The sequence below is a fragment of the Pseudonaja textilis genome, chromosome 1, assembly GCF_049901715.1.
Source record: "Pseudonaja textilis isolate UNSWEBS1 chromosome 1, rPseTex1.2, whole genome shotgun sequence".
NCBI classification, from domain to species: Eukaryota; Metazoa; Chordata; class Lepidosauria; order Squamata; family Elapidae; genus Pseudonaja; species Pseudonaja textilis.
The window spans coordinates 11,611,503-11,631,114 of record NC_141990.1 but is presented as its reverse complement, the minus strand read 5'-3'; the positions used below and the strand labels follow the sequence as shown (position 1 = coordinate 11,631,114).

The 19,612-nt window shown below is 41.2% G+C and overlaps 2 protein-coding genes across 3 annotated transcripts in view; both read left to right on the top strand.

Annotated features, from left to right (window-relative positions):
* The window catches only part of CCDC92B (coiled-coil domain containing 92B), a 358,816-nt gene that overhangs the window by 101,697 nt on the left and 237,507 nt on the right, over positions 1-19,612 (top strand). The gene's annotated exons all lie outside the window — the stretch shown is intronic.
* CLUH (CLUH binding protein of NUMT mRNA) overlaps positions 1-19,612 on the top strand; it is a 90,356-nt gene that overhangs the window by 32,795 nt on the left and 37,949 nt on the right. For both annotated transcript variants that reach the window (XM_026710178.2, XM_087926139.1), the window contains exons 2-9: positions 3,007-3,191; positions 5,329-5,500; positions 6,089-6,232; positions 7,417-7,544; positions 11,804-11,958; positions 13,713-13,838; positions 14,792-14,939; positions 18,832-18,924. In XM_026710178.2, the coding sequence (XP_026565963.2) occupies positions 3,007-3,191; positions 5,329-5,500; positions 6,089-6,232; positions 7,417-7,544; positions 11,804-11,958; positions 13,713-13,838; positions 14,792-14,939; positions 18,832-18,924 (1,151 nt within the window). The remainder of the gene's footprint in view (positions 1-3,006; positions 3,192-5,328; positions 5,501-6,088; positions 6,233-7,416; positions 7,545-11,803; positions 11,959-13,712; positions 13,839-14,791; positions 14,940-18,831; positions 18,925-19,612) is intronic.

The window sequence follows — 19,612 nt, the reverse complement described above, 5'->3', positions numbered from 1 at the left end:
CACAAGATTACAACGTCATAGACTGGAACTGTTGAAAGGAACCGTGAAGATCATCTAGACCAGGAGCAGGGAAACGATGACCCTTTTATGAGTTCTGGAAGCACCTCAGTGCTTCCATGCTGGCTCGGGAATTCTGGGAGTTGAAGTCCACGAGTCATAAAGGGGCCATTGCTCCTCACCTCTGATCTAGACCAAGGGTGTCAAATTCAAGGCCTGAGGGCTGGATGTGGTGGACAGGTACTTAGATCTGGCCCGTGAGGCCGCCCTGAAAATAGTGAAGGACCGGCCCGTGGTGCCTCTGACAGCAAAAACGGACCTCGGGAGAGCACTCCCAAGCTCCGTTTTCATTGGCAGAGGGCTGCAGGAGGATCCTACCCCCAGCCCCGCCCGGGCCACCACGGGTGCCCCCAACATGAGTGATGTCAAACTGACCATGCCCATCCTGATCACACCACCCCGGCCATGCCCACCTGGCCCCCTGAGGTCAAATACTGATGCGGCCCTCAATGAAATAAAGTTTGACACCCCTAATCTAAACCAACCCTCCATCTGGGGCAAGAGTCCACTACTTACTGCACGGATGGCCATCTGGTCTCTGTTGAAACCCTACCTGCAGCGGATTGAGTTTGAACATTTTTTGTTTCTTCCCAACTGAAAGAATAAAATAAGCAAGAAGGTCTGCTACCCCCCACGCACATTACACCCAGAGGTTGCTTTGAGGCAGACGGGGTTCGGGTTTTGGGTGGCTTGCTATTCGTCTTGACAGGAAAGAGGTTAAAGCTACATCAGGAGTTTGTCTACACCCATGTTGCGCTTTAATTAAAGAGGATGATTCAAGCCAAACTGAATTAGGTGATTTGTTTTCTCCTGTACCGCCTTTGCTCTGCTTCTCTTCCTCCATTAACTGCCATGTTGCCTCCTTTCTCTGAAATACGTTTCCCCAGGCAGAAAAAATAAATAAAAAAGTATGAGTCATTTAGGCGAGGAAAAATGCTAAGAAGAAGAAAAAAGAAAGATCAGTTTCATAAATCAATTTCTCCTAAGCATTCACACGCAAGAGCAAAAAAGCAAAAGATGTTAACTTTGGGCCTATTCCAGGTGGTCCTCGACTTACGACCACGATTGAGCCCAATATTTCTGTTGTTAAGCGAGACGTTGGTTAATGTCTCCCTTGTTGAGTTTTGCCCTATTTTATGACCTTTCTTGCCCCAGTTCTTAAGTGAATCTGGTTCCTCATTTTTCTTGCCTTTCAGGAGGTTGCAAAAGTCACATGACCCTGGGACCATCATAAATATGAACCAATTGCCAAGCCTCTGAATTTTGATCACATAACCATTTAGGAAGCTGCAATGATCACAACTCACATTTTTCAGTGACGTTGTAACTTTGAACAGTCACTAAACGAATTGTTGTAAGTCAACAGTTTTTGAATGCCTTCTGTTTAAAGTAGAAATTTGGGTAGCTTAATGCTCACTCTTACAGAAGGCAAATTGATTTGCCGCCTTCTCTTCCTCTTCCCATCTCCCTTCTCTTTCTTCTCTTCCTCCTTTTCCTCCCCTTCCTTCCTTCCTTCCTTCCTTCCTCCCTCCCTCCCTCCTCAAATTACACCCCAGTATGACCTCATTTTGACCTAGAGGCAAGAATCTCAAATCCTGAGCCGCTTTATGAAAGGGCACAATTAGTCATCCTGTGTTCCCAAATAATTTCTGAGCCCCATATGCTGATCTGAGAGGCAGGATAATAGAGTGGGTATTATTCAAGTTGAGTCAGGTCAGTTCAATCCTATCAATGATTGCGGATATTTGCACCTGTGGTGAGCCATACTTGTTGGGGTGAGAAAAACGGGTGAGATGTAAGAAATTTGGCAGTGATGATTCATTGTGTATTATAAATTTAATGGATAGATTTAAATGCATTTCCTACACACTCCAAAGGCTTTCTTGAAGAGGGCATAAGGCAGATCATAACCTTCTGATAAACCTCCAGATTACTTAGATCACAAATTATTGTAATAATTCTCAGGACTAGAACAATTCCAAAACATCCGTTTGTATTATTAGGCTATCAGAACCAAAGAAAATGTTCTCTGAAATCAAACCTGTTAATGTAACATTAAAATAGAGAAAGTTGTGGTTCCTCAATTTTTTTTAGGGTGGCCATTCTGAAACTGTGGTCTCAGAGGTCCCCGGAAGTTTTCATGGGGTCCATGAAGTAAATTATTTTAAAATATCCCGTTTTAATTTCTAATAGAGTAAATATTGATAGATGTAGTCCACATAATCCAGAATTCTGTGGGGTGCTCAAGCATTTTTAAGAACATAAAAGGTGTAGGAGAAGGAGTGGCAGAACCTGGGGGGGGAAGTGGGGGAGGGGTGGAGTCAAAAGAGGAATCAGTCTAGAATCCTTACATAGCCACAAATGGACTAAATCTAAACTCCCTTGAATCTCATGGACCATTAGCTAACTCCAACAGATGCTAATCATTAGTTGAGAAAATTCCTGTGCTGTTTAGCAATAAATCAGTTTAATTCACGTGTGTCAAACTCGCGATGTCACATGACATATCACTACGTTTCTCCCCCCCCCCCCTTTGCAGAGCTGGAGTGGGCACGGCCTGTGTTTACGCATCCAGTCCACTGGATGACAGTTTGACATCCCTGGTTTAATTGGACCTTCACCTGTGGACCTGGTCTTTCACACCTGACAAAGGGGTCGTGAGATCAGAATGTTTGAGGGCCAGTGTTTTAAGGCCTCCTTTCTGCATGGTCTAAAGCAAGGATGGGCAACTCTGTCAAGTTTATAACCTGTAGACTTTAACTCTCAGAATTCCTGAGCCAGCAGGGCTGAGTCAGGAATTCTGGGAGTTGAAGTCCACAGGCTGTAAAGATGACATAGTTGCCCACCCCTTGTGTAAAGTTCATTGCTATGGGCGATTAGCACCCATGTTATTCAAGAGCTCCAGATACTGTAGTTATAAACCATCTTTTCCTTCTTTCTCATGACCAGAAGTGCACCCTTCCACCATTGCTCTCATGAACGGGGACAGCTTGCACGAGAACGGCAAGGAGGAGACCAGGCAAAATGACCATGAAGATCCAAACCATACAGACGACCAAGAGGTCATTGTCATCCAGGACACTGGTTTCACAGTTAAAGTCCATGTGCCAGCAGTAGAACCCTTTCCCCTACAAGTGAGTATTTCTACAAAGCCGTTTGATCTAACTTTCTCTGCAAGTCCCCAAATCCATCCATTATTCCTTGTCTGACCTTCGGGTGCTTTGGAAAATAGGTTGACCTCTTCTTCTCTGTGGAAGCCCCTCAAATATTGGAAGACTGCTATCACGTCTCCCCTGGTCCTTCACTAGACGTAACCGTTCTTCATATGTTTTAGTCTGCAATCCCCTAATCATCTTGGTTGCTCTTCTCTGTACTTTTTCGAGAGTCTCGACATCTTTTTTATAATGTGGTGATCAAAGCTGGATGCAGTACTCTAGGTGTGGTCAATTTGTTGCACGGCTGCTTCCTGTTCCATGTGGAGTAATTAGAGAATAAATGAAGCTTTAGTTATCTATGGAGATTCTTAATCATCCTGGTTGTGCCAAAAGCGCTTTTACCAAAAGGCAACTGGACTTTCTTGTGGTTTTTTTTTTCCTTTTGAAAACCTTTTGCTTCTCCTTCAATAAACTTCTTCAGTTCTATTTAGAGGCTTCTATTTAATTTTTTCAGGTGTTCTTCAAAGAAAATGTATGAAAATACACAAGCCCTCTCTGGGGTAACTGTAATCATGCCAAATCCACACTTTGCTTTCATCTCTTTCCTCTTTTAAGGACTGGAGACAATCTGAAAAGTTTAGGCTTCTGCAGATCTTGGCTTCTTTGGCAGTTCTGTTTACACAATCTTCTGCAGTTTGGCCAAAGTTCAAACAAGTGAGCAAGAAAGTAAATAATTCTCCCCCGGGTTAAATTCTTCTAGAGCAGTGTCGGAACTGATTGAATGCATTTTTGTTAGAAAAACAAGAAAAGCTGCATTTGGATGGAGTGACATGTTGAGGGTTTTCTATACTATAGGGTAGACTTCAGAGAATAGATTGAGGCACTCAAAGATGTGCTGGCTGGGGAATTCTGGGAGTTGGAGTCCATACATCCTAAAAGTTGCCAAGGTTGAAAAACACAAGTGTAGACTATTCTGAAAGAGAGCCAGTTTGGTATAGTGGTTAAGGCAAGCAGGCTAGAAACCAGGAGACTCTGACTTCTAGTCCTGGCCTACTGGGGAACGTCACTCTTTCTCAGTCCTAGGAAGCAGGCAGTGAAAACCAATTCTGACATGTTGCCAAGAAAGCTGCAGGGACAAGTCCAGGCAGTTGTCAGAAGTTAACACTGACTAAAAGACTCCCAAACACTCCCACAAAACCCATTCTGTGAGAGAACTTGTTCATACGTTGTGCTAAATCATGGTTTGTTTAACTAGCCACAGTAGGCTATGTCCATCAACATATGAAGCTATAAAACCATAACAGCCAAGTCTCTGTAACATTATAGGCAAAAGCTAAAGAAAATATAACTTAGGAAAGCCAGACACATTTAAAGCCATTGTGTAACTTGGCAGAGTTTTAAGTATTTTGGGTGGGCAAACTATTTCAAGGTCTCCCGTAAGCACAGCTTTGACTGTTTATTTTTGCCATTATGGCCAGTGGATAATATCTAGGCCTATTGTGGCCAACCTGTTTCCAACTCCTGATGTAGCAAAATGTGTGATCCAAGCTAGACCAGTAGTTGAATATCCAGAAGAGCCAAATCAAGCCACTTTATGTATCCTTCTCCACTATATTTTCCAGATTCAAAAATGGGATCTTCCATTTCTAGAAGGAATTGTATTCCTCTTTGTGCATTTAGGATTCTGGCTCTTCTGCAGGATTTGAGATGAAGACCATATCTCTTCCTGTTTCTGCTTTCTGAATTAACATGATCATTCCTTAGCCTTTGACAGTTGCTTTCAAAGAAAGTGTTTTATTTTAATATTCCTCCTTTTCTCCAAGAAGTTTTATTATTCAGTCACATGGCTGAGGAATTTTGGACTGAAGTTCATATATCCAAAAATTGCTGTGATTGAGAAACACTGGTTTAGTGAATTGCTTTCCACTGCACTTTTTAAAAACTTCGTTTTATCCCTCATTTTTGTAGAGTAGATCTGACTTCAATACGCGTTTTACTTTAAATGCATGAATTGTATATTTTGAAAACCCTCTTCACATGCCCTGTAGAAATCCTAAAGGAAAACTTGAGGACAGTTGTGATTCTCTCTTCTCTCCTCTGTTCCCTGCTCTGCAAGGTGTCTCCCCAAGAGATGGTTCAGGAGATCCACCAAGTTTTGATGGACCGCGAGGATACCTGTCACCGAACGTGTTTCTCTCTGCAGTTAGATGGCAATGTTCTCGATAACTTTGCTGAATTGAAGACCATTGAAGGCTTACAAGAAGATTCAGTATTAAAGGTAGTTGAAGGTAAGAACTGACATACAAGCAGGGGTGGGATTCTACCAGTTCGCACCTATTCGCTATAACCGGTTGTTAACATTCTAAGCAGTTCGGAGAACCGGTTGTTAGAAGAAATTTCTGGCCTAATCCTGTAAGGAAGGCAGGAAGGAAACATTCTAGTGTTGCTTACAGAAACTGCCTCTCCGTTAACCCCTATTACATACTTGGCAGGACTAGACTTCCTGTCTGAGGAATATATTTTCACAGCCCTCTTTTTGACTCGTGCATTATAGAGGTCCTCGATTGAAGGCAAGTGGGTAGCAGTTGTCAGGGTCGTTAAGTGAATCCGTTTTTCATTTTGGGACATTTTTGCCCAAAACATCATAAATTGTCACATGACAATGGGACTCTGCAAATTGGGCCAAGTGCCCAAAATGCAGTCACATGTTCATGCCTGGGTTGGCCATCAGATTTTTGAAAATAAGTAAGTACCTTTTGGGGTTCCTTCATAACTTCAAATGGTGGCTAAGCAAACAGTCCATAAGCTGACATTTCTCTGTAATGAGGGTTTTGTTTTGTTTTTTTACTTTCTGTACATACTTGAAACTTTCCCAGAGCCATATACAGTTCGAGAAGCTCGGATACACGTCCGACACATCCGGGATCTCCTCAAGAGCCTCGATCCGTCAGATGCCTTCAATGGTGTTGACTGCAACTCGCTGTCATTCCTCAGCGTCTTCACTGATGGGGACCTTGGAGGTATTGAGAAATACGAGTGCTTGTGCAGTGGGTGGGAAATGTCTTGCTTAGTCTCTGGAGCTTCTCAAACATTTAGGTCGTAGTTGTCCCAGTTCTAAGTTAGAACTGAATGATCTTCTTGGATGAGAAGTGAAACATTTTCAAGGGAAATAACTACGAAAGTTCACCCATTTTCAAGAGGCAACTGGACTTTCTAGTTTTTCTTTGAAGATGTTACGCTTCTCATCCAAGAAGCATCTTCAGATCTGGCTGGATGGTGGGGAATGGAAGGATTTATATTCCTTGCAGACAGCTGGTCATTTGCGTTCTTTTTAGAGCGTCGTTGAGGCCACTGGGAGGTTTGTCTGTTGTCCTCAGGGTCACCTGAGTAGTGCAAATGGGTGTTGAGACTTGGAACTGTTGAAAGGACTGTGTTGTAGACTGATGATGTCATATCCCTCCCCTCTGTGGTCAACAGAGACCTCTTTCAACAGAGGGGGTGGGATACTACATCATCAGTGTACTACACAGTCCTTTCAACAGGAACAGTCCTTGCAGCACTTCTACCTCATCTCTAACATCTGCCTTGCTCCCGTTTTTTCCCCCCTTTTAATCCATCCAACTTTCAGATTTGGGATGCAGGGAGCAAAAAAACCTAGTCCCCATACAGAGACCTCTTTCACGGAGGGGTGGATTCCGGGACTATGCAAAGCACCGCTTATGAAGGGACTAAAGTGCATGTCTAAAACTGCTGGCGGAGATACCAAAGCACTGAGGCATTTGCTCCCTGACCTCCTTGCAGGGACCTAGCGGGGTGGGGTGGGGGGCGGGGGAGAGGTTGGGGTGCTGCAGTTTCCCCGGGGTTGGCAGCGAAGGGTGCATTTGCCTGAATTTTGTTCATGCGATTGCAGTGGTGCTACAACTGGTGATAAGTAGCTATTGGGCGGGTGGTGGGGAGGGTCTGTCCTAGTTTCCAACAATCATTAAGCGACCATTCATAAGTTGAGGACTATATCAGAGAATGAAGGTTTTCTCCATTTTCTTTCGAAGGGCCAACTTTCCGGTCTCTTCTTGGAAACGTGAACTGGACCACAGAGGACGAGATTAATTCATTCGCCCTCTCTTCTAATGGGTCTACCCTGATGGGGTTAATATCTTTTTTTTTTTAATCTCTCCTCCCCCCCCGCCTCGTGTTTTACTTCTAGAGAGCGGCAAGCGGAAGAAGAAGGGCACAGAATTGGAGCAGATCGACTGCACCCCTCCTGAGCACATCTTACCCGGGAGCAAAGAGAGGCCGCTCTGCCCTCTTCAGCCTCAGAACCGAGACTGGAAGGTAGCATCCATAGATCTGCCAAGGGGAAGCTCATTACCTCTTCCAGCACTTGCTCAAAATGCCTCCTTTCCACTCGCCTGCCTCCTCCCAGATAATAAAAGCCCACCTTTTAGAATCCCATGCCAAGGAAGCCCAACCAAGAGGCTGGCATTGCTTGGTCAGTTGCCTTGTGGGTATTTCCTATGTAAATTCCAAAAGTGGGGGGGACATTGAAATACTACCAATGGTAACAGGTCCATTCAGTAATGTTATTTATATGTATTGTGGGGGGGGCGTTTTTTGCTGGTGGAGCGGGAGAGGGAAGGAGGGACAGAGAGAAAGAGAGAGACTGAAATGGAAGTAGGGATCCAAATAACCCAGCCTCCAAATGCAAAGTTTATTTTCCTTCTCAAAATACAGGAAGCAATTTTTATGCAGGTAGTAGTAGCCCTTGTTTAGTGACCACTCATTGTTTTGCCAAGGGTCAGGGCAGTGATTGGGTACCCAGGCAATTTGTTCTTTTGGATCCAGCGACAATAAAGGGATTTTAACAGAGTGCCTTATTGTCTCAAGCAAGCAAATTTAAAAACATAACCTAAAAAGCATACATACCATGAAAGTTGACATCCAGATCCCTTACAAGCTGTCAGGAGCTCCTAAATAATGACAGCGGAGATAGCAATAGCACTTAGACTTATATTCCGCTTTACAGTGCTTTTCTGGGGCTTCATTTTACTCACCTCGGTGAGATTTGAACTGCCAAATTGCAGGCAGCCAACAAACAGCAGAAGTGGCCTGCTGTACTGCATTTTAACCACTGCGCCACCGCGGCTCAGATACTCCAAGGGTGGCCAGTTTCCACAATATCCAGGGTTAGGTTCCGTGCAGAAGCTCCCCACAGACAACAACCGCAAGGTTTTTTTTTATCAAAACCGGACACCATGACCTTGTGGCCCTGTTATGGTCAGAAGACTACAAGATCTGGGCTTGGCTGGCTGGCACATGATTCTGGATGGGAGTTGAAAGTCTGAGACTTCCACAGTAAGAATAGCTTTGCAGTGACGGTTTCTCCTTCTTTATTCAATGAACAAGAATTTTTAAAAAGCAAGTTAGCTCAGAATGAGCTCTAAATGTCTAGGCTTTTAATTTGAAGGAGAAACCAAAATATGTCACTAAACTCCTCGAAATAACAACGGTTTTCCACATTGCCACTACACTCCTTTGGTGACTGTTCAGTTATAAAGGCACTGAATAAGTGAGACTTATGACCAGTCCTCATAGTTGCGACCATCGCAGCAGCTCCACAATCATGATCTATGATCTGGGCAAATGGCAATTATTTCTGGATTATAATGGTTACAGCATCCCATAGTCGTGCGATGGTCCTTTGAGACCATTTCACTGCTGGCTTCCAACAAGCAAAGTCAGTAAGAAAGCCTACAGGAGGTTGCAGATTGTGACCATGTGATTGTGGGATGGTGCAACTTCAAAGGATCTGTCCAAAAACAGCATCTTAAACAGCTAGGAGTGCTGTTATAAGTTGGCGTGGTCACGTGACGTCGTGCTTTACAGCCATCTCTCTTAATGACAGAATTCCCAGCCCCGATTACCATCGTTAAGCAAGGACTTCTTGTACCAAGGCAGGTCATTCGTCAACCGGTTCACAATTGGCTGCCAAATCGTAACAGCTTATCTTGATCTTGGATGAGAATTTTTCTGTGTCCAGCTTGCAGCTGGTTTGCACTGACCTAAGAGCCACTGCACACAAAGCATATTCTGGCTGCTGGACCCTCACCAGGATCTCCCAGCCAGAAGAAGCTTCATGAATACCCCAGGGCTTCCCAGAGCACATGCTTCTTCGCTCTGGAAATCTGGCACTGTAGCAGAGGAAGGAAATTTCTAAAGGATCATCGTTGTCGTCTTCTTGTGCCACATCCGTCATCGGATGTTAGCGATCGTGTTGCCGATCCTATTTTTATCAACAGCCACACGAAAAAGTGCTGCTGAGTTTTGTCCAAACCAGTCCCTTAGCTTTTGAAGCCATAATGTTCTTCTGCCTGGACCTCATTTGCCTTCAATCTTTCCCTGGAGGATTAAGTGAAGTATGCCGTGTTTTTCCGGGTATCGCATGACACATCTGAAATATTCTTTCGCTTTTTTTATTATTTTGATGATTTCCCTTGGTTTTCCCAGGCGGCTTATCACCTCATCATTTCTGATTTTTGTCAACCCAGCTGATACGTAACGGCTGCCTGTAAGTCCACATTTCAAATGCTTCTAGTCTCTCTTCAAGTGCCTTTCTGTCAAGAGGCCAGCTCTCTACTCCGCAGGGCATGATAGAAAAGATGGAACATCTGACAAGCTTGATTTTCAATCTTAGGCTTATGTCGTGACTGCAGAAGACCGTTCTCCTTTTGAAGAAGGCTTCTAATGGATAGGGGAAATGTTCTGAGTGCGAACTGCTCCAAATGCAAAAGGTCCCCTCAGTGAGAAGCAGCTGCAAGGAATGAAGAGCAGAGTTGTGCTTGCATCATGGCCATTTCGAGTTCAGATCTCTTTCTGCAACCCTAGAACCTTTCTATGTTGGAAATGGAGATCGATTTGAGGAGTGGTCACTTTTTGGAGTTTTAGTGGGAATCGCTTTCTCCCAAATCGTCATCTTTTGCTGGTTGCCTCTATGATTCTACCCACTTCCCAGCCTAGGAAAAACCTCTGGATTTTACTGCAGGACAAAATACCCCAAGTGTATTTCAATTATTAACAATTTTCTGAATCCAAGTGCCTTCCCATAAAAGAGGCTGTTAATTATTCCTCTGCAGTCGGTCACTAGAAGGAACAAAGTCCAGAACTGCTTCTCTCTTACATTTAAACCATTTTTCTGCTAAGATGCCACCAAGACTTCTTGAAGCATAAATACAGCACCACAGTCAAGCAGGACAGTGGTTTATTGCATTGCACTAAATATAATACACAGATAATCCTTGATTTATGACTATATTTGGGACCAGAATTGCCAATGCTAAGCAAAGCACATGATAAGTGAGTCACATGCAATTTTATGATCTCTCTTCCCACGATTGTTAAGGGAATCACTGCAGTTGTTAAGTGGATCACTTGGTCATTAAGCAAATCTGTCTTCCTTCATTGTTGTCAACTAAAAAATACTTCTTTGGTCTTTTTAGTTGCCAGAAAGGGAGTGGGGAAAGTAGGGCATTCCTTAAATGCTTCAGATAATTGCTAGGCAGCCGAAGCTGTTGGCACACAAGATTAGTACTGGAGAGCATAATTGATGACTCTTGGCTATGGATGTGATACAGAGGGTAGGGAGAAGACCAGGGTCAAGGGTGAAATGAATGATGTGTCTTAGAGTCGGCTGCACCCAGGTAACGCCAACATGGTCACTCCTAATCATTTTTTTTTATTCTGAGAGATGCAGCTAGAGACTTATGATTTGAATGGGGGTATATTGTTGGAGCCTTGACAATTGTCTTTGCTTGTCGGAAGCCAATTGGGAAGGCCACAAATGGCAATCACATAACCCTGAGACACTGCAGCTGTCATAAATATATCTGGTTGCTAAGCATCCAAATTTTGATCACGTGACTCACGATGCTACAAACATCATAGGTGTAAGGACCAGTCATAAGTCACTTTTTTTAGTACCATCGTGACTTGGAACAGTCACTAAACAAAGTTGTAAGTCAAAGACTACCTTTAATTTGTAGTTTGTAAACTCTGGTTTAACATGATATCAACATGATGTGATAGAATCTCTTCATTCCAATCAAATCATGGTTTAGGGAAATGAGTAAACCCACCCAGTAACTATCTCAAAATATTGTGCTCTGATAAAACACAAAATAATATCAAAGGCCACATTAGAGACGTGGATGCATTAAGAATTTTGGGAGTTGGAATCTGTGGTGTTGAGAAACAGTGGTCTAAAATTTGAGGCTTTGGAAACGATTGAGAACAGAAAGACAAGTGGAGACAAAAATAATTTGGGAATAGAGGAATTCTTGCCACTCTCCCCATGTAAGGCGTAATATACTAAATGGGAGCTTTGTAATTCACCATTTTAATTCAGAAGAAGTGACTGGAATGCAAATCCTTGAGTTGTTAACTACCAAAAGGAGACAGAAACCACAAAGCCATTGATTGATTATCTGAATTGTTTGCATTGTGCCTTTTTTTTTTTAAAGAGGACTGTAAATCTGTGGCTCTTATTCACCTTTAAATTTTCTCTCTTTATCTCTTCCCATAACCCCTCTTCCCCCAAGCCTCTACAGTGCCTAAAAGTCCTAACTATGAGTGGCTGGAATCCACCACCTGGCAATCGCAAGATGCACGGAGATCTCATGTACCTGTATGTCATCACGGTAGAAGATCGACATGTCAGCATTACCGCATCCACCCGAGGTTTCTACCTCAATCAGTAAGTAGCTAAATATCTGACTTTTTTCTCCGCCCCCTTGTCAAATGCCAAATGTTTTGTTTTTTAATGCTGGTCTCTCAGAGCCTTATTTTGGGGACAGTCTGCCCCTCTTTTTGGGGTGAACATCTGTGCTTTGAACAAATGACTGCTCATTGATTTTGGGAGACAGTCTGTGAGACCTTACATGAAATTCACACTGTGAGTAGAATTTGCCATTTCTGATGATTACTATTTTTCTCATAAATGAAGGCAAATGTGCATGGATATATACAGGATAATGTTGCAGGATCCAATCTGGATCAGTCACTGGGACCAGAGGTTTTAGCACAAGTCCGAAAGCTGGGAAGATTGAAACCTCTGGTCCCAGTGACCGACCCAGATTGGATCCTGCACCATTTTTCTATTCAAATTTGGAAATTCCAATATCATTTCTGTTGCTCCTGGGTTTGAATCATAATGCTGATGCTAATATCACCCAAATGCTGTTCATTGGCAGAGGTATGAGGGCTTCAGCAAAAGGACAGTGCTCCCAAAGAGGGCAGGATTTCGGTGACCTTTGTGAAAGAAAGAAAAAACAAGGCATTTTAGGAGAATGGGTTTCTTGCGCATCTTCAATACCAAAGACACCTATTTTTATCTTTAAAGTAACCTCTACATTTGGGCCCAATTGGGTTTTGGGTGGGACTTGGGCCACGAAATGAAAACTGGCAGGTCACATAGGGATTCTGTACAACCATGTTTGTACCACCAAGTAGAGGAAGCAAGAGCAGGCAATAGTCCTAGACTTACAACCTACTGCTTAGTGACTGGTCCAAATTACAATTAACCCGAACATGGGGATTTACAGTCCGGATTCAAAGTTCCAACAGTCAGGCCCTCCCCATGGTCACATGACTGGGCCACATGAGTTGTCTGGCGCATGAGCCTGCGCGCCACTTGACTTGTGCAAGCGACGGGTTGGTGCGCACATGCACCAACCCGCTGCTTATGCGGGCTGGTTTCTCTCTCCCCACCCTCCCACCAGCTCATCGAGCCATAAAGATTGGGGACTGCTGCCTTAGTTCAGGAGTCTCCAACCTTGGCAACTTTAAGACTTGTGGACTTCAACTCCCAGAGTTCCTCAGCCAGCTGGCTGAGGAACTCTGGGAATTGAAGTCCACAAGTCTTAAAGTTGCCAAGGTTGGAGACCCCTGACCTAGTGAGCCATTGGTTTGTTCAACAGCTGTAACATTCACCCTAATAATTGCTGCGTTCACTTTATGATGCTGCATTTGCTTAACGATCGCTGTAAAAGAAAAAGGCCACAAAATTGTGACTGATGCACTTTATGACCGTCATGACATGCAAGCACAATAGAGCCTGCCCATTCCCATGGCAAGGACTAGTCATATACCTAAAGAGCCAGGGGACTGACTGGAGAAGCTCTGAGCCCAAGGAGTGTTGACCATGGATCTGTTTTTGGAGGAAATGGGATGTTACACTTGAATCCTGAATTTCCAACGTAGTACTTCTTTACAGAGGTCAAATTGGCAATCAACGGCAGATTAGTGGGACCTGGTTCCCCATGAGAAACCTTTTGAGTTGAAGAGTTGAGTTGATCAGACACCACATAACTAGCCTGTTACATCCAGAATCTGCAGAATCAAATCTGGGATTGACTTCTGGTTTGCTGAATGCCTTGGTGGCTGGGTAAAGGTTAGGCTATTGTTAGCCATGGCATTGCTACTAAGCGTCTTCATGTTTCTTCCTTGCAGGTCCACAGCTTATAACTTTAACCCTAAACCTGCTAATCCCAGCTTCCTCAGCCATTCCCTGGTAGAGCTCCTGAACCAAATTAGCCCCACTTTCAAAAGAAATTTTGCAGCTCTGCAGAAGAAACGGTAATTTTTCTCTATTAGCCTTTTACAGTCTCTCTCCTTCTCTCCTCTCTTTCTCTCACACACACATCCTTTATGCATTTCAGCTGATCTTTTTTTTTTTTCATTTTTTGTTTCCTTTTCATTCTTTGGTTACAAGCATTTTAAGGATGCGCAAATTATTATTTATCAGATGTTTATCCCTGCCTGTATTACTTCGTAAGTGATATCTGTAAGGTGGCTGGTCTGAGAGAGTGATTAGCTCAAAGTCACCCAGTCGGTTTTCATGCTTTTTTTAAAAAATAAACTTTATTAATCTTTTATAACTTTAAAAACAAACAAAAAGTGTAAATATTTTGACATTAACAGTTTGTGGCATTCATCTTATACTACTATTTTGTGCATTATTTACAAGTATATACAATTTATGTGAATGTAAGCATTTAACCTATACGTTGCTTATCATTAATTTTTCATCATCCATTGGTTTTCATGCCTGAGGTAGGATTAGAACTCAGAGTTTGCTGGTTTCATCTTACATGAAACTGGCTATTTATTTATTTTTTACATATTTGTTTGTAATTTTTGCTTTTACTGGTAGAGCACCCAAGGAAAATAACCATTAAAAAAACCCATCGTAAATATTTAATATCTCATTTCAGAACCCACATTGAAAAAGCCTAGCTAGATAATAATTATTATTTAAACATGTATGCTGCTCAATCAGTTGGGTTCTTGATAGTATACAACACTGAAGTAAGAATTTCTACAATGAACTAGAACAAAACATCCATACTAAAGGAAAAGAAAAGCAGTATTTGTAAAAGAGGAACCTTGCAGTCAGCAGAGTTAGCACAGCTTTTCATTCCATTGTTTAAAAAAATATGTTAATCTTAGTCTGGAATTTTTTAGACTTAGGAGGGAAAAGTGTGTTTTAGAAAAGTGGTAGTAATGCGTTTCATTTTATTCCAAACCAGGGTCCAGAGGCACCCGCTAGAGAGAATATCCACCCCCTTCCAAGTATACACGTGGACAGCTCCTCTAGCCGAACATGTCATGGATTGTGTGAGAGCAGAAGATGCTTACACCTCTAGACTGGGCTACGAAGAACATATCCCGGGACAGGTAAAGACACACTGGGCTTTGTGGATCACAGCCGGTCTCTACATTCCATTAATTCTTACCATCCGTGATGCACCTTTTAAGTCTCATGAGGGGAAAAAAAAAATACTTTGAGAACCCAATGTCTTGAGGCCTGATGAGACCAAAGGAAAGCTGATAACCTCTGGACGGTTTCTTGTTTCTAATATGATTAAAGATCAGAAGGAAAAAAGGAGGAAGAAATGATGAACTGAAGACAGGCCTGTGAAAAGTAAAGCAGACAGTCAATCATGGAGAAAAATGAAGAGCTGATGAATAGATGGGCTGTTCACATCTCTCTGAACAAAGAGTGGATGGGAGATTCTCCACAAGTGATAGTTGCTCCTCTCTAGGACACTCCCAAACAAAAATAGGTTTTGAGAACTGGGAGATGAAGTAATGGCACTCTTGTCCAAACCACGGTTGGTGCCTTAAAAGGACCCTGGATTTGCATACTTACTTTTCTAACCCCATTCAGAAATTGCTTACTAGCTACTTCTCAGCTATTAGAACCCTTTCAGAGACAAATCTGAAAACACTGGTAATTCAATCCTTAGTGAAAGAAATTCTAACTGCAAGCTTCAGATCTTAAAAAAGAAATTGACATAAACAGCAAAAAAGCTATTTTTAAATTTTTTTTTTTTAGAAAGTTATAAATGAATTAAGGGTCCAAATATATTTGAAATAAGACTTTTGGATTAATTATAATGAATTTTTCCTGTGGGAAAGTTAAATTGTTTTGAATTGTTTAAAAATAGCAATAAGATTTTAAAAATTAGACATTAGAGGGAACTAAAGATTTCAATTAAAGAAGAGCACACAAATATGATTAACAGTTACAGATTGACGCAAAATATTCTTAATACTGGAAATATTGAAGGACACTTTTGAAACATCGAGTCAGTAGTTAATATTAACAATGCCAGTAGCAATATCTGCCTCTAGAAATAGATCAAAAGTTGTTAGAAAAGAGGGACTGGTTTTTCCTGACAAGACAAAGACTGAGTGACAGGTTACAAGAATTACATGGAAAAAGATGCTACAAAGACGTTACAAAAGAAGCCACATGATTTTTTTTTTAAATAACGGAAAGGGATGCGCAATAAACCAAGAGAGCGACCCGGATAATTTTTCTATATTCCACTTACAAAAAAGAGTTGTTAAAACTTTGAAGAATCTCTGAGAAGGGATAAAGAAGAAATTAAAATAAGTCCTGTGACATTGTTTTGGTGGACTAAAGATTAAGATCTTTAGAAGTAAAAGGAAAGAATATAAAATTGGTTTATTAGATCAAACTTAAAATAGCTATGTTGTTATTTCTGGTAACCCTTAATGGACTTTTGCTGATACCGGAACGGAAATGATGATAATTCATGGATTTGTTTATAGATATAGATGGGATGTGGAGAAAAGAGATCATTGGTTATAATTTAAGAATAGGGGAAAAGTTCTTAAAATTGTTTGTACTTGGGATGAAGATGGAAAGTTACTCCTTTATATATTTCTTATTCTTATTTTTCTTTTCTTTTTTTCTTTCAATTCTTTTCATTTTATATATTTTTCTTTCTATTCTTCTTTCAGTTTGCATTTTGTTTGTACTATTTTGTAATTATAATCTTTCATAAAGCTACTTGGAGGGGGAAAAGATCAGAAGTTAGAAGAACAGAAACTCAGCAGTTTTCTTTTTTGACCCTTTTTTGTACAAAGATATATTTTTATTTTATATGGGAATTTGAGGGTCTTGAAATAGAATAGAATGGAATTCTTTATTGGCCAAGGGTGGTTGGACGCACAAGGAATTTGTCTTGGTGCAAATGCTCTCAGTATACATAAAAGAAAAGAAACATTCGTCAAGAGTAAAGAATCATAAGGTACAACACAATGAAAGTCATAGGATACAATAAGCAATCAAGTCTTACTAGGAAACAGTCAATATAGATTGTAAGGATACAAGCGACAAAGTTACAGTCATACAGTCACAAGTGGGAGGGGAGGGGTGATAAGGGGTGATGAGAAGATTAACAGTAATAGTAGTGCACACTTTGTAATAGTTGAGCAGTGTTGAGGGAATTATTCGTTTAGCAGAGTGATGGCTTTCAGCGAAAAACTGTCCTTGTGTCTAGTTGTTCTGGTGTGCAGTGCTCTATAGCGTCATTTTGAGGGAAGGAGTTGAAACAGTTTATGTCCGGGATGTGAGGGGTCTGTAAATATTTTCACAGCCCTCTTTTTGATTTGTGCAGTATACAGGTCTTCGATGGAAGGGAGGTTGGTAGTAATTGTTTTTTTCTGCAGAAATGAGAGAGAATTAAAAAAAGTCCACACATCCCAAAAGTGCTTTTCCAAAAGGCAACTGGACTTTCTTGGCTGTTTTTTTTCTTCCTTGAAAATTTTACACTTCTCATTCTAAGAAATTTCTCAGAACTTGTGGCTATCCCAACAGAAGTTCTTCCATAACAAACAAAGAAGAGAACAACAAACGAAGCAATGTTGTCATTCCATAAATTGTAAGAATATCTGAAAAGCTCAGGAGGATTTTCAGCCAACACAACATCTGTGCACATTTTGAACCCAAGAATACATTAAGGCAGAAGCTTGTCCACCCCAAAAATAAAACATCCAGACACAAACTGAGCAATGTGATAAATGCAATACAATGCAATGACTTACGTGCAGATTATATATTGGGGAAACAAAACAATCACTTCACAAATCTGTATGACAACACAAGAGAACAAACCCATCCGGATAAGATTTAGCAGTCAATCTGCATCTGAAATACAAAGGTGGTTCTTTTGAACACAGCAAAGTCCACATTCTGGACAGAGAGGACTACTGGTTTGAAATAGCAATAGCACATAGACTTATATACTGCTTATATACTGATTAAAAATCTCCATAGACAAAAAAACTCCACAGTTTCACTAAAATAACCATTTTAGTTTAGAACAGTTTCATCTGTTTATTTTGACACACAACTCTTTGCAGCCTTGAAAGGTGCTTTTAATGCATGATTTAACCTTGTAACTCAGCTCGGTTTCACTTTAAGACCTTTGTTTAAGTGCTTGTTATGCCTCCTTCCATTTAATCAAGTGCTTTGAGAAGCCCTTTTAGGGACTAAAACCTTATTTTAAAAACAATGCACTGATCCTTTAAAGTCACTTAATGAATAAGAGTACATTATGTAGTTTACACCCCATAAATCATTGTTTTAACAGACCTCAGTTAGACCTAGCAGACCTTTTGCGTTTGGATACCACTCACATTTAACATAACCGTTTGTTGTTTCTGATGTAGTCTTTATTTTTTTTTTCATCTCAGTGTCATTTGTGTCAGTTTACGATAATGCAAATCATATAAATCAGTGCAAATTGAATTTAAATAGCATATTACCCGCTCTCTTCAAATTACTGCAAACTATTTACTGTTTCTGTTAGGAGCTGCTAAATTATGTTTACACACAAGATAATAAGGTAGATGCAAAAAATCAGTTCCTGCCTTCTTAAAATAAAAATTGCTCTGTGAGTGAGATGGGGGTAGAGTTTTCTAAGTTTGATATATAAATTTAAAAAAATGAATAAAAAGCTCATCTGCTGTTCTCTTGCAAACGAGCTCCTGCCCAGTTTGACTGCTGAGAAGCCACCATTTCTTGATCCATTTGAACTGACAAGGCATAGATAATTCTGGTTAATCCTGGTAGAATGAAATACAGTAGCTCAGCTCAAAAAGGAAACGCGGTTTCAAAAAGCCAGAAACTTTCAATGAGCCCAAGACAATAGCAGATGGCCATGTTCTGTATTTCTGCCCAACGTTGGAAAGTTGGTTCCTTTGTGTGTGCTTGCATTTAACATATTTAGCTTCTTCCCTGATCTCTTTTCAGACCAGAGATTGGAATGAAGAATTGCAGACAACCCGAGAACTGCCACGCAAAAATCTTCCGGAAAGATTGTTGAGGGAGCGAGCGATCTTTAAGGTAAATTTCAAACCCTGCAAGGAAATAAACAAATCGGGAAAGACAAGTCAAAATTGGAACTTGCCAATTGTCTGGTGAGGCTATTTTTCAGCAAGAGCATGGAGTCTGGTTTAAGGCAAGGCACAGTAGTAGAATTGCCAGCCATACAAGATAAATTTGCTTCCTTTGGTCAATAATTAATGTTTACAGGACTAATCCTTTTCCTAAAATCAGTTGAAATAAGCCACTCGATTGCTGAAAGCAAAGGTAAATTGCAAAAGTTGGATATTTCTTGCATAAGAGGTGACTGTGGCCTGGTGACTGTTTTAGTCCCAAAACCCCTCAGATTCTCATTAAGAAAGAGATCATAGGTTAGCGGTCAAAGTTTAGCTATTTGAAATTTGGCATACCAGAAGTTCTAAGGTTAATCCTTAGCTTCCCTAGTTAAATTCGAGATAATGGGAGATGCAAATTGTCCATATGACTGAGGGCGATAGAGAAGAATCCGACTTTAGCACCAGAACTGCTGCTTTGTCCAAAGTTCAGTCAGTAGGAAGACTTGGAGGGGAATAGTAATAGCCACTGCCAGTCAGGGTAGGTCTACTAGAATTAGAAGAATTGGCAGCCTAAAATTGCTGGGTAACAATTCTTATGCAACCTTGTTCAGACTATGTTGGTTGGAATTGGTGGAAGGTGAAGTTGTGTACAT